Here is a 25,313-nt window from a genome sequence, read left to right as displayed (position 1 = left end):
TGAGGTTGTGGACAGGTGTCTTTTATACAGATAACAAGTTCAAACAGGTGCCATTAATACAGGTAACGAGTGGAGGACAGAGGAGCCTCTTAAAGAAGAAGTTACAGGTCTGTGAGAGCCAGAAATCTTGCTTGTTTGTAGGTGACCAAATACTTATTTTCCACCATAATTTGCAAATAAATTCATTAAAAATCCTACAATGTGATTTTCTGGAGAAAAAAAAATCTCATTTTGTCTGTCATAGTTGACGTGTACCTATGATGAAAATTACAGGCCTCTCTCATCTTTTTAAGTGGGAGAACTTGCACAATTGGTGGCTGACTAAATACTTTTTTTCCCACTGTAATATGAAAACAATGCAATGGATAGCCTATGAATATCTGTACCTAGCAAACATGACAAACCATAATTTAAGCCCAACAGATAAACACAAATTACTCTCATCTCTATTTCGGTGGCTATCTAGCCTGTTGTCTGTATTGCTAGCTAGTGAAAGTGACAGCTGAGGTTGACGCTTCGCGAGTGCAGCCCAGATTTACCGCCACACAATTTTTCTTGCCTGACAGACTAGCTAGCTAGTTAGCTAGCTGTAGCAAGCAGTTTGGGCCATTTCCATAGAAATGACATCGGTAGAAACAACACAAACCTTCCAACTAGTTAGCTGACTATATACCGCTAAACACTGCAACTCTTTCCATGAGACTGAGAGAGCAATCATTCGATTCCCACTGCTGATGTGCTCACCAGTATCAAACAAGTGATAATGACAGGATTTGCAAATCAAAGATATTCCCCAAGCTTCACACCATCAAGCATCGACAACACCAAACATATAGCTGCTGTTTACTTATTGCACTCACCTCGACATAATCATCGCTTTCAAAGTGCAAGGACGTGTCCAAATCTGTATCACCAACCAACATACTGTAGATACAGCCTCTTCCACAGTGAAAAGTTGTGGTAGCTTCGATGCCTTCATTTTGAGTAATGAAGTGATTTTATTTTTCAAAAGTCAAATGACAGCATACCCTGTTTCTGGTTTTTGGTTAATGACAACAGCCATGCGAATATGACAACAGGTTGTTAGCAAGTTAATTTTGCGCTATTACCACAGATTTTATTGTTAGAAAAACAACGCTGTTTGCGGTGCTATAGTAATTTAAAAAACGGCAGTCAACGGCTGCTATGGGTTCTAAAGGGTTAAGCAAATGTTTTGTCTTAAATATTGTCCAGGAAACCGGCTCTTAGTCATTGAAGAGAAGAACCTGCCAAGGGTGTCCACTGTCGTCAGACCAACGTCAACATTCCCAAGTAGACATTCTCTCAGAGGCATCCTGTGGTGTGTGCTGTTGATTCTGTACCCAGGCCGCCTCCTTCAGATCCATAATCTCCTTCAAAGTAGTTGTGGTCTCTGATCGTTCACCCCGTTTCCGTGTCAAAGGTCAGTAATGTCGGAACCAGATGCTGCCAACCTCTCAACCCTCTTCAAGTCTGTCACTGTGTAAAATGTGGAATTTTGGAATTCCTGTTAGTTGCATTTTTTGGTTTTGACTTTGTGGTTTTGGAAGAGGAACATACATGTTGACCTAGTGTGGAAACATTGACGGAAGAAACAAGGATTTGACGGCTAGTAAAAATGTTAAACACAGTATTGTTGACCAAGTGGACTCCTCATAAACAGTGGCATCAGTTCAAAAGGTACACTGCTCAAAAAAATTAAGGGAAAACTAAAATAACGCATCCTAGATCTGAATGAATGAAATAATCTTATTAAATACTTTTTTCTTTCCATAGTTGAATGTGCTGAAAACAAAATCACACAAAAATTATCAATGGAAATCAAATGTATCAACCCATGGAGGTCTGGATTTGGAGTCACCCTCAAAATTAAAGTGGAAAACCACACTACAGGCTGATCCAACTTTGATGTAATGTCCTTAAAACAAGTCAAAATGAGGCTCAGTAGTGTGTGTGGCCTCCACGTGCCTGTATGACCTCCCTACAATGCCTGGGCATGCTCCTGATGAGGTGGCGGATGGTCTCCTGAGGGATGTCCTCCCAGACCTGGACTAAAGCATCCGCCAACTCCTGGACAGTCTGTGGTGCAACGTGGCGTTGGTGGATGGAGCGAGATGTCCCAGATGTGCTCAATTGGATTCAGGTCTGGGGAATGGGCGGGCCAGTCCATAGCATCAATGCCTTCCTCTTGCAGGAACTGCTGACACACTCCAGCCACATGAGGTCTAGCATTGTCTTGCATTAGGAGGAACCCAGGGCCAACCGCACCAGCATATGGTCTCACAAGGGGACTGTCACATGCTCAGTGTGAACCTGCTTTCATCTGTGAAGAGCACAGGGCGCCAGTGGTGAATTTGCCAATCTTGGTGTTCTCTGGCAAATGCCAAACGTCCTGCACAGTGTTGGGCTGTAAGCACAACCCCCACCTGTGGACGTCGGGCCCTCATACCACCCTCATGGAGTCTGACCGTTTGAGCAGACACATGCACATTTGTGGCCTGCTGGAGGTCATTTTGCAGGGCTCTGGCAGTGCTCCTCCTGCTCCTCCTTGCACAAAGGTGGAGGTAGCAGTCCTGCTGCTGGGTTGTTGCCCTCCTACGGCCTCCTCCACGTCTCGTGATGTACTGGCCTGTCTCCTGGTAGCGCCTCCATGCTCTGGACACTACGCTGACAGACACCGCAAACCTTCTTGCCACAGCTCGCATTGATGTGCCATCCTGGATGAGCTGCACTACCTGAGCCACCTGTGTGGGTTGTAGACTCTGTCTCATGCTACCACTAGAGTGAAAGCACCACCAGCATTCTAACGTGACCAAAACATCAGCCAGGAAGCATAGGAACTGAGAAGTGGTCTGTGGTCACCACCTGCAAAACCAGTCCTTTATTGAGGGTGTCTTGCTAATTGCCTATAATTTCCACCTGTTGTCTCTTCCATTTGCACAACAGCATGTGAAATGTATTGTCAATCAGTGTTGCTTCCTAAGTGGACAGTTTGATTTCACAGAAGTGTGATTGACTTGGAGTTACATTGTGTTGCTCACTCCTCCATAAATTAATTGTTTACTTGACTGAAGAAAACATCACTGAAAGTCAGGATACATATACAGTGAGGGAAAAAAGTATTTGATCCCCTGCTGATTTTGTACATTTTCCCACAAAGACATGATCAGTCTATAATTTTAATGGTAGGTTTATTTGAAAAGTGAGAGACAGAATAACAACAAAAAAATCCAGAAAAAACGCATGTCAAAAATGTTATAAATTGATTTGCATTTTAATGATGGAAATAAGTATTTGACCCCTCTGCAAAACATGACTTAGTACTTTGTTGGCAATCACAGAGGTCAGATGTTTCTAGTAGTTGGCCACCAGGTTTGCACACATCTCAGGAGGGATTTTGTTCCACTCCTCTTTGCAGAACTTCTCCAAGTCATTAAGGTTTCGATGCTGACGTTTGGCAACTCGAACCTTCAGCTCCCTCCACAGATTTTCTATGGGATTAAGGTCTGGAGACTGGCTAGGCCTCTCCAGGACCTTAATGTGCTTCTTCTTGAACCACTCCTTTGTTGCCTTGGCCGTGTGTTTTGGGTCATTGTCATGTTGGAATACTCATCCACAACCCATTTTCAATGCCCTGGCTGAGGGAAGGAGGTTCTCACCCAAGATTTGACAGTACATGGCCCCGTCCATCGTCCCTTTGATGCGGTGAAGTTGTCCTGTCCCCTTAGCAGAAAAACACCCCCAAAGCATAATGTTTCCACCTCCATGTTTGACGGTGGGGGTGGTGTTCTTGGGGTCATAGGCAGCATTCCTCCTCCTTCAAACACGGCGATTTGAGTTAATGCCAAAGAGCTCAATTTTGGTCTCATCTGACCACAACACTTTCACCCAGTTCTCCTCTGAATCATTCAGATGTTCATTGGCAAACTTCAGACGGGCCTGTATACAGTGGGGAGAACAAGTATTTGATACACTGCTGATTTTGCAGGTTTTCCTACTTACAAAGCATGTAGAGGTCTGTAATTTTTATCATAGGTACACTTTAACTACGAGAGACGGAATCTAAAACAAAAATTCAGAAAATCACATTGTATGATTTTTAGGTAATTCATTTGCATTTTATTGCATGACATAAGTATTTGATACATCAGAAAAGCAGAACTTAATATTTGGTACAGAAACCTTTGTTTGCAATTACAGAGATCATAAGTTTCCTGTAGGTCTTGACCAGCTTTGCACACACTGCAGCAGGGATTTTGGCCCACTCCTCCATACAGACCTTCTCCAGATCCTTCAGGTTTCGGGGCTGTCGCTGAGCAATACGGACTTTCAGCTCCCTCCAAAGATTTCCTATTAGGTTCAGGTCTGGAGACTGGCTAGGCCACTCCAGGACCTTGAGATGCTTCTTACGGAGCCACTCCTTAGTTGCCCTGGCTGTGTGTTTCGGGTCGTTGTCATGCTGGAAGACCCAGCCACGACCCATCTTCAATGCTCTTACTGAGGGAAGGAGGTTGTTGGCCAAGATTTCACGATACATGGCCGCATCCATCCTCCCCTCAATATGGTGTTGTCGTCCTGTCCCCTTTGCAGAAAAGCATCCCCAAAGAATGATGTTTCCACCTCCATGCTTCACGGTTGGGATGGTGTTCTTGGGGTTGTGCTCATCCTTCTTCTTCCTCCAAACATGGTGAGTGGAGTTTAGACCAAAAAGCTATATTTTTGTCTCATCAGACCATATGACCTTCTCCCATTCCTCCTCTGGATCATCCAGATGGTCATATATATATATATTTGTTCCTGTCCATTCCTGGACCTGTGTCCAAAAACAAGCCACAAATGGACAATACCAATACAAATGATCTAATGATTCTGTCTCTTCGCAGCAAAATCTGCAGAGCTGGGAAGATTGTATCCCCCATATAAATAACATTCTATTGGTAGCAAGGATTTTGTATAATAATTTAAATTGAAAAATTCAAAGTTTTGAATCCGGCGTCGTTTTGCGTATCAGTTCATAAACACTATGCCATGGAATCGGTGCGTCAAAAATCTATTGTTGACAGATGAAGCGGACCAAGGCGCAGCGTGATAAGCGTACATTCTTTATTTAGTACACACACGAACCAAAACAACAAACGAAACGATACGTGAAGTCCTAGGTTACACACAAAACCTTACGGAACAAGATCCCACAAAATACTAGTGCCAAACAGGCTGCCTAAGTATGGTCCCCAATCAGAGACAACGAGCTACAGCTGTCTCTGATTGGGAACCACCCTGGCCAACATAGATCTAAACTATCTAGAACAAAAGCATAGAAAATGTAACAGAAACTCCACACCCTGGCTCAACATTTAAGAGTCCCCCGAGCCAGGGTGTGACAGTACCCCCCCCCAAAGGCGCGGACTAGGACCGCGCCACACCAACACAACGGGGTAGGGGCCGGGTGGGCATTCCACCTCGGAGGTGGATCCGGCTCCGGGCGTGACCACCGTTCTCTCTCTACCCCCCCGTAGCGCCCCTGGTCTGGTCCCGCTGGCCGGAGCTGGACTGGACACCGGTGGAGCGGATTGCTCTGGCTCCGGTGTGGAGCAGCTGACCGGTGCCGGACCAGGCACCGGTGGAACAGGCACGGACCGTGCCGGACTGACGACGCGCACCACTGGCTTGGTGTGGGGAGCAGGAACGGGCCAGACCGTGCTGGCGACGCGCACCACTGGCTTGGTGCGGGGAGCAGGAACGGGCCGGACCGGGCTGACGACGCGCACCACTGGCTTGGTGCGGGGAGCAGGAACGGGCCGGACCGGGCTGACGATGCGCACCACTGGCTTGGTGAGGGGAGCAGGAACGGGTCGGACCAGGCTGACGACGTGCACCACTGGCTTGGTGCGAGGGACAGGAACAGGCTGGACCGGGCTGGCGACGCGCACCACTGGCTTGGTGCGGGGAGCAGGTACAGGCCGGACCGAGCTGGCGACGCTTACCACTGGCTTGGTGCGAGGGACAGGAACAGGCCGAACCGGGCTGGCGACGCGCACCACTGGCTTGGTGCGAGGGACAGGAACAGGCCGGACCGGGCTGGCGACGCGCACCTGTGGCTTGGTGCGAGGGACAGGAACAGGCCGGGCTGGACTGGGAACACGCACCACAGGCTTGGTGCGGGGAGAAGGAACAGGCCGGGCCGGACTGTCGACGCGCACCACTGGCTTGGTGCGGGGAGCAGGAACGGGCCAGGCTGGACTGGGAACACGCACCATTGGCTTGGTGCGGGGTGCCGGAACGGGCCGGGCCGGACTGTGGAGGCGGACTGGAGGTCTGGAGCAGAGAGCTGACACAACCCGTCCTGGCTGAATGCCTATCTCTACAAATTATGGTGAGGCATCAGCACAGGACGTACAGGGCTGTGCACTCGTACTGGCGCTACAGCACGTGGCACTGGCGCAGGATATCCGGGACCGAGGAGGGTACTGGAGGCCACGAGCGTTGAGCCGGCACACTCCGTCCTGGCTGCATGCCCACCTTAGCACGACACGTGCGTGGTGCTAGCACAGGACGTACAGGACTGTGCCGAACACTCGCGGCACAGTACGTGGCTCTGCATAACACGGAGCCTGCCCAGTCTCACGCTTCCTAGCCTGAGTACGGGGAGTTGGCTCTGCTCTAACTCTAGGCTCCGCCAACCACCCTTTTAGCCCCCCCAAATGTTTTTATTGGGGCTGTCTCTCGGGCTTCCTCCTCAGCCGGTACCCTCTGCGTTGCCGCTGCTCCTCTCTGTAGCACGCCTCCACAGTCTCCTCCCAAGGACGGCGATCCATTCTGGCCTGGATCTCTTCCCAAGTCCAGGCTGTCCGTTCCTGGACACGCTGCTTGGTCCTCCTTTGGTGGGATCTTCTGTCACGATCGTTGACAGATGAAGCGGACCAAGGCGCAGCGTGATTAGCGTACATTCTTTATTTAGTACACACACGAACCAAAACAACAAACGAAACGATACGTGAAGTCCTAGGTTATACACAAAACCTTACGGAACAAGATCCCACAAAATACTAGTGCCAAACAGGCTGCCTAAGTATGGTCCCCAATCAGAGACAACGAGCTACAGCTGTCTCTGATTGGGAACCACCCTGGCCAACATAGATATAAACGATCTAGATCAAAAGCATAGAAAATGTAACAGAAACTCCACACCCTGGCTCAACATTTAAGAGTCCCCCGAGCCAGGGCGTGACATCCATGTGGGACGTCTGTCATTCCTTTGGTCCTTAAATTAAACTGGTATATTAGTATATTTGAGTTTAACCACAATATTTGTTTCATTATTTGTTCTGTCGTTTCTGGTGGATTAAATTGAAATTGCCCACCAACTGTCTATGGCTTGTTTTAGAAATAGTGATATTTGGGAGATGATTTCCTTTTCAAATAACTGAAAGTGAGATGTTGTGATCTGAATAAAGGGAAAAAGGCCATTCTTGAACATGGGGTGAGACAATCTTAATAACTTGCTAGAGAAGCAGTTCGGATTGAAGTATAACTTTTGTATGACTGAAGCTTTTAGTGATAGGTTTCATGCTTTAATATTTAATAATTTCTGTCCTCCGAATTCATATTCATTATATAAATAGGCCCATTTAATTTTGTCTGGCTTGCCATTCCAAATAAAATAGAATATTTTTTTCTCATATAATTGATAAAACTGTTCGCTAGGCATAGGCAAGACCATAAGCAAATAGATAAACTGGGATAATACTAAATACTTAATGAGGGTGATTTTTCCACAAATAGACAGGTATTTACCTTTCAATGGTAGCAAGATCTTATCTATTTTTGCTAACTTTCTATTAACATTTATTGGAGTGAGATCATTTATCTCATTTGGGATATGTATTCCGAGTATATCCACATCACCATCAGACCATTTTATTGGTAAACTACATGGTAATGTAAAAATTGTATTTTTTTGTGATCCAATACGTAATATAGTACATTTATCATAATTTGGTTGTAATCCAGAGAGGTTAGAAAATGTATCTAGATCCTCTATGAGGCTGTGGAGGGATTCAACTTGTGGATTTAAAAGTTAACATGAATCATCAGCGTACAATGACACCTTTGTTTTTAAGCCCTACAATTTGCTTCAGTTAGAGGAGATGGAGGCTACTGAAACGAAAACATATGCTTAAAGTGCTTTGCCTACTCCTTCAAAATATAATTTGGTGAATCATGGGTGACTCCATCATTTGTAACCAGTTTTAGTCAATTATTTTTGGTAGCATTTCTATGTTGAAGATTTAAAAAATTTGGAGCATTTTTCCCCATATTCCATCCAGTTTGCTTTATTTTTATAATATATTACACTTGATCTTTCTTGAATAAGTTTCTCCATTTCTTTTTGTTTTTCCTCTAATTTATTCTGAGCCTCTATGTTACAGTTTTTATTGCTATGTATCTGTTCTGTTAGACCGTCTATTTCGTTTGTTAGTCAGGATACATATTTAAAGTATGGAGTGGTTGACTGTCGATGTCATAATACACTTCATTCAAATCACTTCTCCTGAAGGCAGTTCTGGAATGTTGGCTAATATTCAATTCATGGAATATTTAGGTTATAATGTTGCCAATAAAATGAGGAAACATGACTAGTTGCTGTTGATGGATCATAGGGGTTGGAGCCAGAGATGGTTTATCTGGGTCATCTTTGATATAATATTCCCTTCTAATTGGAGCTGGTGTTGACTACTCCATGGTCTGGTCAGTGGTCAACACATATCATTTTCTGGTCCAAAATCTTGACCAAGCCCTTTTAAATCGAGCAGTACTGACGTAGAACATTCTAACATCGCAACAGTAACTAAGGCAGGTTTTTGCAAATGGTCAAGTCTAATTGACCCTTCGCTAAGCCCCGCCCCCCTTGGTTACTGTTTCAACCTCAGACACCATTTTCCCGGGAAGCCCCAATTCCCCATTCAACCACTGCCGAAATCTCCTCACAATAATCTCTAAACTGTGTTTCTAATACACAATGAAATTAAACACAGACTACCTATTGATAATCAGGAAACTCTTGGGTATGTGGTGGACTGTCATTACAATAGCTTCAAGGGAACCTGTACAATTATGTTTGTAGTGTAGCTAACCACTGAATGGCTCTAAATTCACTGTCAGCATGCAGTCAAAGCTATAAACACTTTTGGAGCTAACTAGTGCTCTCAAATCATATCCTGATGTCAATAGCAGATGGGAAATGTATTCATAACATTGCTAATTTAGCTAGCTAACATACATTTTGAGAAAACAAGTTATATTAAGTGGCTAGCTAGCTAGTATTAGCAACTTTTGGTGGTCAATATGACTGATATGTAACAAAATTATAATTTTGTATTCGAAAAATACTCCATCAACAGTCTCTGCATTTCAGGAATCACAGTTGCAAGTACTCCTGGTGCATGTTAAATTATTTAGTCATTTAAATATAATTATTTTGAAGAAAACTATGGTTTTTTTCATGCGATTTAAACGTGAGTTTGTCTGAGGTGTTGGACTCGACGACAGTTGCTATCCATTGGAGCGCTGTGATTGGTTGCCCAAAATTCTGGGGCTGGACTTAGCGAAGGGTCAATTATGCATGAAAAATCATTAACATAGATGCTAAACAAAACAGCTAAGATATACATTTTATTTTAAGTACTCACAGGAATTGTTTTGTTACATATACCCCCTGACTCTTTAGGGCCAAGTAACATTAATTGTTTTAAGTCTTGTTTTAAGCACAGACACAGACACCCTGTTGCGCAATGCTGCTGTCCTGTAGTGTTACGGTGCTGCCGTGTTGTCAGAGTTTTAGAGCCTACTAGACATAGATTCTGCTGTAGTTGTTGTCATACCCAGATATCACCCAGCATGGACTAAAAGGTAAACACGACCCTAGGGGGTCCAGCAAGTAAAGTCTGCTCTCTGTTCCCTCACTACTGAGTGTCAAAGTGGAGTATTCACTAATGTGTCCTGTCAAAACGCCATACTAAAACCCCCAATGGCCTTGTAAAGCTCTGTCTGAAATCGCACCCTAATGGCTCTGGTCAAAAGTAATGCACTATATAGGGAATAGTGTGCCATTTCAGGCAAAGCCTTGTACTACAAGGGTATGGCCATAGTGCACTACACTGTGGGGCTCATCAAAAATATAGCGTGGCTCTCCAGTATATACAATACCGGTCAAAAGTTTTAGAACACCTACTCATTCAAGGGTTTTTCTTTATTTTTACTATTTTCTACATTGTAGAATAATAATGAAGACATCAAAACTATGAAATAACACATAGGGAATCATGTAGTAACCAAAAAAGTGTTAAACCAATCAAAATATATTTTATATTTGAGATTCTTCAAATAGCCACCCTTTGCCTTGAAGACAGCTTTGCACACTCTTGGCATTCTCTCAACCAGCTTCATGGAATGCATTTCAATTAACAGGTGTTCCTTCTTAAAAGTTAATTTGTGGAATTTCTTCTTAATACATTTGAGCCAATCAGTTGTGTTGTGACAAGGTAGATAGCCCTATTTGGTAAAATACCAAGTCCATATTATGGCAAGAACAGCTCAAATAAGCAAAGAGAAACGACAGTCCATCATTACTTTAAGACAAGAAGGTCAATATGGAAACAGGAACTTTCGGGAAACTTTCCCTGTTGTGTTAGGGATCCCCTCGTTAACACTCCACAACCACACCTTTATGGCCACAGAGGGTTCTCACAGGGTGGTCGCGAGAGTGTCAGGGTAGGTGTCTCGGTATTTCCGTTGGTGCAACCACGGTGGAAAGTCCAGACAGTACCTCCACCGTGCGCATTTCCCCCGAATACCTAGATTTGGCGCATGCGTTTTCCAAAATGCAGGCGACCAAATTACCACCTCATCAGGTGGGGGATTGCGCTATAAACCTCCGGGTAGACGCTGTGCCTCCCAGGAGTCATGTGTATCCCCTATCACAGCCTGAAATGGAGACATATGTCACCGAGTCCCTGCACCAGGGGTTTCTACGTCCCTCCACTTCGCCCGCCTCCTCAAGTTTCTTTTTTGTGAAGAAGAAAGACGGCGGTCTGCACCCTTGTATTGACTACCGATCACTAAACAAGGGGACGATACGATTTAGTGATCCTCTCCCCCTCATTCCATCTGTGATCGAGTCAATGCATGGGGCGCGCTTCTTCACAAAATTAGATCTCCGGAGTATATACAACCTGGTGCGTGTCTGAGAGGGGTGACGATTGGAAGACAGCTTTCAGCACAACCACGGGGCATTATGAATACCTGGTAATGCCTTTCGGTTTGATGAATGCTCCATCCGTGTTCCAGTCCTTTGTGAATGAGTTGTTTCGGAACATGCTTGGTCGCGGTGTAGTGGTATACATCGATGACATTCTGGTAAATGCACGCCGAGCATGTGTCCCTGGTTCGCAAAGTGGTGGCACAACTGTTGGAACATGGCCTTCATGCCAAGGCAGAAAAGTGTCTGTTTTTCCAACAGTCCGTCTCCTTCCTCGGATACCGCATTACTACCTCAGGTGTGGAGATGGAGGGAGATCACATTTCAGTCCAAAAACGGTAAAGGAGGTGCAGCGCTTTATTGGCTTTTCCAACTACTATCAGAGGTTTATCCAGGGCTTTGGCAAGGTCGCAGCTCCCATCACATCTCTGTTGATGGGTGGGCCATCCCGGCTCTGCTGGTCTGCTGAGGCTGACAGGGCCTTCAGTAACCTGAGGAGTCTGTTCACCTCAGCCCCGGTACTGGCCCACCCGATCCATCACTACCATTCGTAGTGGAGGTGGATGCATCCGAGGTAGGGATAGGCGCGGTTCTATCTCAATGATCCCAAGCTCCGCCCCTGTGCCTTCTTCTCCAAGAAGCTCAGCCCGGCGGAGCAGAACTACGACGTTGGTGATCGGGAGCTGTTGGCTGTTGTCCAGGGGCGAAACACACTTTCCTCATCTGGACGGACCACCATAACCTGGAGTACATCCGGGCAGCGAGGAGGCTGAACCCTTGCCAGGCCAGATGGGCCCTATTCTTCACCCGGTTTGATTTTACACTATCATACATCCCGGGTACGAAGAACGTGAAGGCAGACGCAGCTGTCACGGCTGTACGACAGAGAGGAGAGGCCCAGAGACAACACCCCCATACTCCTGGCCTCCTGCATTGTGGCGCCAGTAGTTTGGGCAATGGACGCGGATATAGAGCAGGCGTTATGCACAGAACCATCTCCACCTCAGTGGGCTGCAGTACGTGCCTGCTCTTGTCCGTGACCGTCTGATCTACTGGGCACACATGTCCCCCTCCTCTGGTCACCCAGGTATCGGTTGTACAGTGCGCTGCCTGACCGGAAAGTACTGGTGGCCTACCTTGGCTAAGGACGTGAGGTTGCATGTCTCCTCCTGCTCGGTGTGCGCCCAGAGTAAGGCACCTAGGCACCTCCCAGCGGATAAGTTACAGCCTTTACCAGTTCCACAATGGCCATGGTCTCACCTGTGTATTGATTTCCTTACTGATCTTCCCCTCTATCAAGGTAACACCACCATCCTGGTCGTTGTGGACCACTTTTCCAAAGCCTGCCGCCTCCTTCCTCTGCCTGGTCTCCCCACGGCCCTGCAGACCGCGGAGGCCCTCTTTACACACGTCGTCCGGCACTACGGTGTACCAGAGGACATAGTGTCTGACCGGGGTCCCCAGTTCACATCCAAGGTCTAGAAGGCGTTCATGGAACGTCTGGGGGTCTCGGTCAGCCTGACCTCTGGTTTTCACCCCGAGTCTAATGGGCAGGTGGAACGGGTGAATCAGGATGTGGGTAGGTTCCTGCGGTCCTACTGCCAGGACTGGCCGGGGGAGTGGTCGGTGTTCTTGCCTTGGGCCGAATATGCCCAGAACACTCTCCGTCACTCCTCCACTAAACTAACACCATTCCAATGTGTTTTAGGTTACCAACCAGTTCTGGCACCGTGGCACCAGATCCAGACCGAGGTTCCTGCGGTGGATGACTGGTTTCGGCGCGCGGAAGAGACGTGGAACGCTGCTCACGTCCACCTCCAATGCGCTGTGCGTTGTCAGAAGGCCAACGCTGACCACCACCGCAGTGAGGCCCCGGTCTTTGTACCGGGTGATCGGGTCTGGCTCTCGACCCGGAATGTCCCCCTCCACCTGCCCTGCCGGAAGCTTAGCCGTTCAGCCGCCCTGCCGGAAGCTTAGCCGTTCAAAGTCCTGAGGAGGATAAATGAGGTTACCTATGCGTTATTACTCCCACATGATTATCGTTTTAACCCCTCGTTCAATGTGTCTCTCCTCAGGCCGGTGGTGGCTGGTCCGCTCCAGGAGTCTGAGGTGCGGGAGGTCCCTCCGCCTCCTCTGGACATCGAGGGGCCCCGGCGTACTCCGTCCGTTCCATCCTGGATTCGAGGCGTCGGGTGGGGGGCCTTCAGTACCTCGTGGAGTGGGAGGGGTATGGTCCGGAGGAACGGTGCTGGGTCCCAGAGATGGATATCCTCGATCCCTCCCTGTTGCGGGATTTCCACCGTCGCCATCCGGCTCGCCCTGCTCTGCGTCCTCCTGGCCGTCCCCGAGGCCGGTGTCGGTGCACTGCTGGAGCTGCGCGTCAAGGGGGGGTACTGTCACGACTTCCTCTGAAGCTGCCTCCTCTCCTGGTTCGGGCAGTCTTCCGCGTTCGTCGTCACCGGCCTTCTAGCCACTGCCGCTCCCCATCTCATCATTCCATTTGTTTTGTCTTGTCTATTACACACACCTGGTTCATATCCCCTCATTAGTACGTGTATAAGTGCTCCCTCTGCCCCCTTGTCCTTGTGGGCAAGAGGAATACCAACAATGACGAGACAGCCTACAGGGAGGCGGTGAGGGCCCTGGCGGAGTGGTGCCAGGAAAATAACCTCTCCCTCAACGTCAAGGAGCTGATTGTGGAATTCAGGAATCCACATCGACGGGACTGCAGTGGAGAAGGTGAAAAGCTTCAAGTTCCTCGGCGTACACATCACTGACAATCTGAAATGGTTCACCCACACAGACTGTGTGGTGAAGAAGGCGCAACAGTGCCCCTTCAACCTCAGGAGGCTGAAGAAATTCAGCTTGGCCCCTAAGACCCTCACAATCCTTTACACAATTGAGAGCATCCTTTCGGGCTGTATCACCGCCTGGTACGGCAACTGCACCGCCTGCAACCGCAGGGCTCTCCAGAGTGTGGTGCGGTCTGTCCAATACATCACCGGGGGCACACTGCCTGCCCTCCAGGACACCTATAGCACCCTATGTCACAGGAAGGCCAAAAAGATCATCAAGGACATCAACCACCCGAGCCACGGCCTGTTCACCATGCTAACATCCAGAAGGCGAGGTCGGTACAGGTGCATCAAAGCTGGGACCGAGAGACTGAAAAACAGCTTCTATCTCAAGGCCATTAGACTGTTAAATAGCAATCACTGGCCGGCTACCACCCGGTTACTCAACCCTGCACCTTAGAGGCTGCTGCCCTATATACATAGACATGGAATCACTGGTCACTTTAATAATGTTTACATACTGCTTTACTCATTTCATATGTATATTCTGTATTCTATTCTACTGTATTTTAGTCAATGCCACTCCGACATTGCTCGTCCTAATATTTATATATTTCTTAATTATGTTCTTTCACTTTTAGATTTGTGTGTATTGTTGTAAATATTTAGATACCACTGCACCTTTGGAGCTAGGAACACAAGCATTTCGCTACACCCGCAATAACATCTGCTAAATTGTGTATGTGACCAATACACATTTTATTTTGAGTAGAGTAGGGTGGAGACTCATTCTGATACTACAGGTAGAGTAGATTAGTGACTAGAGTAGAGGCTAGATTAGAAACAGAGACTAATACTGCAGGGAGTGGATGGAGTAGAGACTACTACCAGCTACTAGCCCCACATCTGAATATTTCATTCAATGCTTTCATAGAATCTTTCATTTTGAATCTTTATTTGATGGAGATAGAGTGAGATGTTTACTTGATATGATGTAGTTTGATGGAGCTATGTTCATTATCAATATATTGATGTGTTCAGTAAATTTGAGTGTTCAACTCTGTAATTTTGTTATAAACAAAATTAAGATCGTAATTGTTTTGTCACCAACATATTTCCCAGTGAAATTAACATCACACTAATTTAGGAATTGAAAAGTTGAAAGTTAGTGTTTAACTCTATATAATGTCTTCACAACCAGAAAACATCATAATTAAGATGTAATTTGCCAACCTTCGCCCCCTGGGGACTAGCCCGCACTTGAACCCTTAGCAGACTGGTGGGAGTTAGAGTGAAGAGTGAGAGGAACAGCAGTGTGTATGTGTGTGTTTCTATGTGTATGCGTGTGTCTGTGTGTGTGTGTGGCGGAAGGGCTGGTGATAAAATTTTAAAGATGTGCCATTTTAGCCCCTACATTATTGAACACCCCCAGCGAACAGTGAATAACTACTGCATAATGCAGCGAGGTCTCCGCAATGTTTCAGCACAAAATCTTCAGGAGACTTTGGCAAACACACACACACACACACACCACACAAACACATTACCCTCTTCTTAAAAGACAACACTTATTTGTTTGTGGCGTCACACCTATGTATACTCTAACGAAACAGACTGTATATTCACTACATTCAAGCACAAATTCATTGAAAGAATGACCTTGAGTTAGGTCCCACCTATGCAGAAACTCTCCCTTTGGCCCGTGATGGTTAGTGAGGTTAAACCAAAATATTTATTAATAAGGATGATATGCATTTGGAAGAGATGTTGGTCCTGTATGCGCAGTGAATGGATAGGGAAGTGAAAGGATGCCATTGTGAATTATACTCAATATAGAGGAGAGGTATAGGCAACCAGTTAAAGAGATTCTCCGGTACTTTTGTATACTTTTTAGCCAGTAGTTCTGAAAGTAGCGCTCACGAGACAAAAGCTGTCCCTGATAATTGCTTACTACGTCACATATGTGCAGATATGTGCCCCACCTCATTGCTCTTTCTTTGCTGTGTGTGCTCTTGCTAGATGTCACTTAAATGGCGAGGGGCTGAAGCTCAATAGTTGAACTCGAATTGCTAGGGGGCTGACCCACGTGGGGTAGAATGTAGCGAAAATGGAGCAGCACAGCTTCCAGAAAAACACTTGCTTTCAAACAACAGATTTCATGGCTAATTGAGGTAAGACAGTAATTCTGCTCATAGATTATGCATGTATGAACTACACATTTACACATCCATTTAAAAAATACTTAGTAGTTGCCAAGGTTCCGGAGCAGTCTTTAGGGCTTCTGACAGAGGTTTCACCTTGGAAGTCTAGCTGACTAAAATATGGAGGCCAGTGGGAGAAGTAATATAATGTACTTAAGCAATAATGCCTGAGAACCCGGAAATGATCGCGTGACAACTCCCGACAAGGGCCGTTCTGAGGCCCGCTGTCAGAAGCCTTAAAGACATGCTCCGGAACTTTGGCGACTACAAAGTATTTTTTCGTTAGTTATTTTCAGTTATTTTGACCAAGTCGTTCATTCTAATCATTCGACGTTGCTATGCTAAACAAATCATTGGCATGTAGCTAGCTAGCAGAGATTCAATGATGATGAAAGACAAGAACTTCAATAAATAATGATTTAATAAATATCCAATAGGCCTACATAGGCAACAACTATTATGGTTGGTGAGTCCAAGCTAACCAAGCTACGCTGATTAATGAATGAATGGAATTCTGAGTGTTTACGGTTTTCTTGGTGAATTATTAGTTTCACGTTCATTCTTGGGCTAGCTATCCTACTGGCACTGGAGCAATCACATTTGTAAAATGATACATTGTTGCACAGGTCGTAGAGGCAGACAGGTAGGTCTATATAACCCCCAACTGTTCCAAACCAAATAGTAGCATGGAGAAATAATGGGAGGGAGATGAAGTTTATGAATATCCTGCCTAGTGCTGGCCATATCAGACGGATCCAAAAAACTATGCTGAATCTTCCAGTATTGCTTTCTAGGCTTCTACCTCTAAGCTGTCCCATTGGTTTTGATGGTGGATGTATGACAAAAGGAAACACTAAGAGATTGCCATCTAAACTCCTGAGTGGCACAGTGGTCTAAGGCACTGCATCGCAGTGCTAACTGTGCCACTAGAGATCCTGGTTCGACCGGGAGACTCATGGGCGGCGCACAATTGGCCCAGCGTCGTCCAGGGTAGGGGAGGGAATGGCCAGCAGGGATGTAGCTCAGTTGATAGAGCATGGCGTTTGCAACGCCAGGATTGTGGGTTCGATTCCCACGGGGGGCCAGTATAAAAAAAAATGTAATCACTAACTGTAAGTCGCTCTGGATAAGAGCGTCTGCTAAATGACTAAAATGTAAACTAGTGTAGGTTTACTTACATGTACCATGACTAACATAAAATCTTGCCTCAGGGTAACAGTCAAGTCAGCGCTTCTAATAAACTGACGATTATATTGTCAGTAACTATGCATGAACAAGTCAGGCGACATCTTAAAAACATACATAAATCATTATTCCAGTGACCTGTGGTGTGGTGCCTCATCGTTGTCTTTTCCTTTAAAGGGTAACGTGAATGTGTCTAAAACAGTGTCTATGGATGCACCATGCTGTTCTAAACACATCTGACATGAGTTAGGGTTTTGTACGTCCAAGGACCTCATGCTCACATGGTCCAGTAAAACATACTGTGTTTTATACACTCTCTGGATTTAAACAAGAGAGGGCAAACATAAAATGAAAGTAGAAGTCCCGGTTAGGCTGGATGCACTTTGCCACTGGTATAATTCAAGAAATATACTTTATATGTCATTCAGTGTTGATGGTTTGATCCATCTCCAGGTGAAGTCAATGGTGAAAGATTGTATCCTGAAGAGTTAGAGCGGTTTCACTTGCATTACAATTCATCTGTAATACCATTCATTAACGGTCTGAATTAAACAAATGTTTCTTATGAGATTTTATATTTTTGAATTGGGGCGGCAGGTAGCCTAGCTGTTAAGAGAGTTGCGGCAGTAACCGAAAGGTTGCTGGTTCGAATCCCCGAGCCGACCAGGTGAACAATCTGTTGATGTGCCCTTGAGCAAGGCACTTAACCCTAATTGTTCCTGTAAGTCACTCTGGATGAGAGCATCTGCTAAATGACTAAAATGTAATAACTCTAACTCACTATACTTACTTCCAAGAAGAAAAGACTAGCAAAGAATCTGATAGGATTGTTTTGTCTCAGTGCCCATAGCTTGTCATAGTTTCTGATGATTTCCTACTCAGCTAATACAGTATGTGTCGGTATACTGCACATTTTCTCAAGTATAAATAACTTATAACACAGAACATATTTGGGGTTCTGTCCCAAATGACTCACTATTCCTTATATAGTACAGTACCTTTATTTTTTGTATTTTTTGTTTTTACACTGTCAAAACACATAGCTGTCCCATAGTTGTCTATAATGGCGGAGATGGCTGCTGTTTTACGGGCTCCTAACCAATTGTGCTATTATGTGTGTTTATTCACATAATTTGTAACTTATTTTGTACATAATGTCTCTGCCACTGTCTCTTACCACCGAAAAGAGCTTCTGGATATCAGCACAGTGATTACTCACCTCGTACTAGACAAAGATTTTTTCTTCAACGAGTCGGAAAAGAAGGATTTACTTCAGACACCCGACAAGGCCCAAATCCCTGTCATTCGCCGGAGAAAGAGACGGAGATATCAGGGACGTAAGTCGGGATGCCTTGTAAGGATCCGACGGCGAGTGGGTAATCTGCCTCTTCCATCAGTCCTATTAGCCAAAGTACAATCATTAGATAACAGAATTGATGAGCTACGATCACGAATATCCTACCAACGGGACATTAAAAACTGTAATATCTTATGTTTCACCGAGTCGGGGCTGAACTACGACATGGATAACATACAGCTGGCAGGGTTTACGCTGCATCGGCAAGATAGAACAACGGCCTCCGGTAAGACAAGGGGTGGCGGTCTGTGTATATTTGTAAACAACAGCTGGTGCACGAAATCTAATATTAAGGAAGTCTCAAGGTTTTGCTCACCTGAGGTAGAGCATCTCATGATAAGCTGTAGACCACACTATTTACCAAGAGAGTTTTCATCTATATTTTTCGTAGCTGTCTATTTACCACCACAAATAGATGCTGGCACTAAGACCGCACTCAATGAGCTGTATACAGCCATTAGCGAACAAGAAAAAACTCATCCAGAGTCAGTGCTCCTAGTGGCTAGGGACTTTAATGCAGGGAAACTTAAATCAGTTTTACCTCATTTCTACCAGCATGTTAAATGTGCAACCAGAAGAAGAAAAACTCTAGACCACCTTTACTCCACACACAGAGACGTGTACAAAGCTCTCCCACTCCCTCCATTTGGCAAAAACTAAAGCAGGAAGCACCAGTGACTCGGTCAATAAAGAAGTGGTCAGATGACGCAGATGCTAAGCTACAGGATTGTTTTACTAGCACAGACTGGAATATGTTCCGGGATTCTTCTGATGGCATTGAGGAGTACATCACGTCAGTCACTGGCTTCATCAATAAGTGCATCGATGACGTCGTCCCCACAGTGACCGTATGTACGTACCCCAACCAGAAGCCATGAATTGCAGGCAGCACTGAGCTAAAGGGTAGGGCTTCCGCTTTTAAGGAGCGGGACTCTAACCCGGACACTTATAAGAAATCCCGCTATGCCCTCCGACGAACCATCAAACAGGCAAAGAGTCAATACAGGACTAAGATTGAATCGTACTACACCGGGTTCGACGCTCGTCGGATGTTGCAGGGCTTGCAAACTACTACAGATGACAAAGGTAAGCACAGCCCTTGAGCTGCCCAAGTAACACTGAAGCATGCATGAGAGCATCAACTGTTCCGGACGACTGTGTGATCACGCTCTCCGTAGCCAATGTGAGTAAGACCTTTAAACAGGTCAACATTCACAAGGCCGCAGGGCCAGACGGATTACCAGGACGTACTCCGAGCATGCGCTGACCAACTGGCAAGTGTCTTCACTGACATTTTCAACCTGTCCCTGACTGTGTCTGTAATACCAACATGTTTCAAGAAGACCACCATAGTCCCTGTGCCCAAGAACACTAAGGTAACCTGCCTAAATGACTACAGACCCGTAGCACTCACGTCTGTAGCCATGAAGTGCTATGAAAGGCTGGTCATGGCTCACATCAACACCATTGTCCCAGAAACCCTAGACCCACTCAAATTTGCATACCGCCCCAACAGCTCCACAGATGATGCAATCTCTATTGCACTCCACACTGCCCTTTCCCACCTGGACAAATGGAACACCTACAGTTGAAGTCTGAAGTTTACATACACCTTAGCCAAATATATTTAAACTCAGTTTTTCACAATTCCTGACATTTAATCCTAGTACAAATTCCCTGTCTTAGATCAGTTAGGATCACCACTTTATTTTAAGAATGTGAAATGTCAGAATAATAGTAGAGAGAATGATTTATTTCAGCTTTTATTTCTTTCATCATATTCCCAGTGGGTCAGAAGTTTACATACACTCAATTAGTATTTGGTGGCATTGCCTTTAAATTGTTTAACTTGGGTCAAACGTTTTGGGTAGCCTTCCACAAGCTTCCCACAATAAGTTGGGTGAATTTTGGCCCATTCCTCTTGACAGAGCTGGTGTAACTGAGTCAGGTTTGTAGGCCTCCTTGCTCGCACACGCTTTTTCAGTTCTGCCCACAAATTTTCTATAGGATTGAGGTCAGGGCTTTGTAATGGCCACTCCAATACCTTTACTTTGTTGTCCTTAAGCCATTTTGCCACTACTTTGGAAGTATGCTTGGGGTCATTGTTAATTTGGAAGACCCCTTTGCAACCAAGCTTTAAAACCTCTTCATCACGAGGTTCCCCATATCCGGGGTACTCCTCCCGCAATCTCAAACAATGACGTAGTACGGTTTTTAAACGTGTGAATACCTGAATGTTAACTTGCCCACACGCAAGTTTACTTACAATAGAATGCTATGTGTATTATTTATTGTCACTGAATGATCACTTTAGTAAACAGTCTCATAGTTCTAACTATTTATTTTATATATCTGACTGTTTTGAGTCAGATTTGTCAATGAATGAATCCAAGTGTGTTTTAGTCATGATTTTCTTTTCTCTTTTGTCTTGTTTGCACAGTGAAGATGACTATAGAGGTGATGAGCCACAGCCAGAGCATCTGCCTCCTCAGTCACAGCTTCCCCTTCCTCAGGCAGAGCCTCCTCTTCCTCAGCCTGGCCGCTTGTCTAGACAACGCACTTCTGCTCCCCTCCCTCGGCCACGGTCTTCATCGTACACTGAGTCCCCTGTAAAGAGCCCTCAACCCAAAAGAAAAGGGAAAGCTTTCTCAAAGTCAGCGTATCCAAGTAAGTGTGGTGGAGGTAGGCCTGCCACTCCAAGAGTCGGGGAGGAAGAAGAGGAAGAAGAAGATAGGTGGCATAATAGAGAAGAGAATGATGAACGACCAGACCCAATCCGGTTTATGCCCACCAGAGTCCCAGGCCCCACAATCGACACCACTGCGTCATGGTCTCCCCTTTCACTCTTTCAACTGTTATTTAGCACTTCGGTTGGCTGCACAATAATTTGCAACACTAATGCAAATGCTGCCAAAAGACTGCAGTCCGGACTGAAATTCGCTAGGATACCACTAACGATGAGAGATTTCTACATTTTCCTGGCAATTCTGCTATACTCAGGGCTTGACTCTGTACACGAGAGGGGCACCTACTGGAGGAAGGAATGGCCATATAATTTCCACTTCCCTGGAGACACTATGACACGAGACCGTTTTGAAGCAGTCATGTGGTCACTGCACTTGAGCAAACCAGAAGACGATGAAGCCAACAACACAAAAAAAGGCACTGCAGAATATGATAGACTTTTCAAGATCAAGCCCCTGTACACTGAGCTTACCAATGCCTGCAAATCACATTTCCAGCCATACCAAAACATCTCCATAGACGAAAGAATGGTGGCATCCAAGGAGAAAATAAGTATGCAGCAATATATGAAAGCAAAGCCCTCTAAGTGGGGGTATAAATTATTTGTACTGGCTGACTCTCATACTGCTTATATGTGGAATTTTTTTGTTTATGAAAGCAAGAGTGTGTTCACACCAGGCCAGGGACTAAGCTACACTTCAGTTATGGACTTGATGACATTCCCTCTACTTGGTGGGGGCTATACACTTTTTGTAGACACATTCTATTCTAGCCCTGACCTTTTTGAGGAACTACATAGAAGAAACACTGGTTCCTGTGGGACAATTAGAACGAACAGGATTGGTTTCCCACAAACCAAAAAGAACAACCTGCCAAAAAAAGCAGAAAGGGGAGATTTGCTGTGGATACGCAAAGGAAATGTATTATTTGTAAAATGGATGGACACACGTGAGGTAACCATGTGCTCTACTGTACATGAAGCATTTAGTGGACAAACTGTCAAAAGGAAGGTAAAAGAGGGTGGTGTATGGCAGACTAAAACTGTGCCCATCCCAGATGCGGTAGCCGACTACAACCGGAGTATGGGTGGAGTGGATTTATCCGACGCATTGATTGGATACTACAGTGTTCACCACAAGACGATGAAATGGTATAAGACTTTTCTTTTTCATTTTGTTGATATTGCTGTTGTAAATATTTTCCTACTTCACAAAGAACTCCATAAGTACAACCCCACTAAGCCGTACACACAGAAGTAGATCAGGGAAAAGCTACTCACAGAAATGGTGAGCTTTGCTAAACAGTCTGAACCACAACCTCCACCACGATCACCACCAACATCCTGCATGCCAGAATACTATGGTGATGATGCCAGCAAAGACAGGAAGAACTGTAGGAAATGTCTGGATGTTGGCATCCCCAAAGTGAAAACACCTGTGTACTGCAGGAAGTGCCAAGTCCCTTTGTTCCTTACATCAAAGCGTAACTGTTTCAAGGATTGGCACGACAGCAAGTTTTAGGGTAAAAATAGTCTACATTTTGTGTGACTACCCACCCAAGGACACCATATCATTATTTATAGTTCTGGGATGTGTGGACTTTTTGTTTTTAAATTTGTTGTTTATAGTTTCTAATAAATCTGCTCAGTTTGGAGTCAAACTTTCCCATTGTATGGTTTATTTTAATGGGAACACGTATAGAGGTCTGGGAGAACATTGGAAACAACATCAAAACAGTTTTTGATGGAATGTACACATATAGTGATATGTTAGTGAAATTAAATGACTTTTGCTGTCTGGTACCTGATAAAAGTCAAATGGCACTGATGGTGCCCAAATCTACCCAAATGTCTCCATTTGCTAATCCGCCTAAACATACTTCAACTAAAACCCCTACAACTTTGGTTTACTTTACTTTATTGGCATTAAACTTCACATAATTACTCATCAGATATTGGGCTTTGGTCCCATAGTATTTAGCAGCTGCATAAGTCCAATAAAGCATTCCCTATAAAACCTAAAGTTACTTTCAGGCGGAATAAAAACCTCCCAATTTATGCTGTGTTCTAGCTTCATGTACTCTGACACACTAATACCCACATTAATAATTTCACTGTCACGGATGCCGCCGAGGCTGCTCCTCCTCCTTGCTCGGGCAGGCTTCGGCGTTCGTCGTCCCCGGAGTACTAGCTGCTACCGTTTGATGTTTTCGATGTTTGTTTTGTCATGTCTAGTTAGTGCACCTGTTTCGTATTCTGTATTGATTGTGTCACCTATAAGTTCCCCTATGTTATGTTTGTATCTTGTGTGTTATTGTTCCACCTGTCGTGTTTTGATAGGTTCGGTGCCTTGGCTCTATATAGTTATTTACGCACTCCGCGTATTTTGACTCTCCTTGTTGTTTTACGCACTGCGCGTATTTTGTTCGCCTCCAGTGTTTTGAAGTCGTTTATTTTTGTGTCTATTTTCAAGTGTTAGTAAAGTCGTCTTGACTTATCCTCTGTGTCCTGCGATTGACTCTACCACCGCATCCACATCAGCACACTCTGACAGAATAACACACCACCTATGGAGTCAGCAGGAGCAGCGGCGGTAGCCGAGTCACTGGAGGATCGGGTCAGCAGCCAGGACGCCATGATCCATCGACTCGGCTCCGCCATGCAAGGCGTCATGGACACTCTGCGCAGATGGGAAAGAGGCCTGCCCACACCTCCTTATACCTTACCACCACCATCGGCCAGCCCCATCATACCAGCTCCGGAGTCCAGTGGGATTCGGCTCTCGCTCCCGAGGGCATATGATGGCACCGCAGCCGGGTGTCAGGGGTTCCTCCTTCAGGTGGAACTCTACCTGGCAACCATACACCCGGCGCCCTCGGGATACGAGAGCGTTTCCGCCCTCATCTCCTGTCTCTCCGGCAAGGCCTTGGAGTGGGCCAATGCCGAATGGAGGGGAATAGACGCCGCCACCATCAGCTACGCAAGTTCTCCCGCCGCTTCAGGGCTGTGTTCGATCACCCCCCAGAGGGTAAAGCGGTGGGAGAGCGTCTGTTCCACCTCCGACAGGGGAAGAGGAGCGCACAGGAGTTCGCCCTGGACTTCCGGACTCTAGCGGCGGATGCGGGGTGGAATGAGAGGGCCCTCATCGACCACTATCGGTGCAGCCTGCGAGAGGACGTTCGACGAGAGTTGGCCTGCAGGGACACCAATCTAACGTTCGACCAGTTGGTGGACATGTCTATCTGTCTGGATACCCTGCTGGCCACCCGCGGATGTCCGGAGTTGGGGCCGTCCATTCCATCCCCCAGCACCTCCGAGCCGAGCCCTATGGAGCACGGAGGTGCTGGCGCTAGAGAGAAGAGGAGAGAGATCCGGAGGGAGGTCGTCCCCTGCACCAACTGTGGCCGTAGAGGACACACTGCGGTTCGGTGCTGGGGAGGGCCTCCAGGGGATCAAGGCAACAGGGCACGCACTGGGGAGTCATTCCAAGTGAGTAGGCGCCCAACTCACCCAGAGCTCTCTGTTGTTCATTTTTGTATACCTGTAGTATTTCCCCAGGTTGCATCTCATTCCCAACATAAGGCGCTAGTCGATTCAGGCGCAGCTGGGAATTTTATTGATCTGAATTTTTGTGTTAAGTTAGGGATTCCCCTCCTACCTATAGATGTGCCTTTCCCTATTCATCCCTAGATAGCCGTCCGTTGGGATCTGGTTTGATTAGGGAGGTCACAGCACCACTAAAGATGAAGGCGCAGGG

The 25,313-nt window shown here is 46.0% G+C and overlaps 1 protein-coding gene across 1 annotated transcript in view; it reads left to right on the top strand.

Annotated features, from left to right (window-relative positions):
• Positions 1-25,313, top strand: part of LOC123491989 (hydrocephalus-inducing protein homolog) — a 138,502-nt gene that overhangs the window by 19,681 nt on the left and 93,508 nt on the right. Inside the window, 1 exon segment of the mRNA XM_045223596.1 lies at positions 21,254-21,406. Within this exon segment, the coding sequence (XP_045079531.1) occupies positions 21,254-21,406 (153 nt within the window).

Source organism: Coregonus clupeaformis, chromosome 11, assembly GCF_020615455.1.
Source record: "Coregonus clupeaformis isolate EN_2021a chromosome 11, ASM2061545v1, whole genome shotgun sequence".
NCBI lineage: Eukaryota > Metazoa > Chordata > Actinopteri > Salmoniformes > Salmonidae > Coregonus > Coregonus clupeaformis.
Note: the sequence above shows the minus strand (reverse complement) of the source record. Positions and strands in the feature narration are given on the sequence as shown.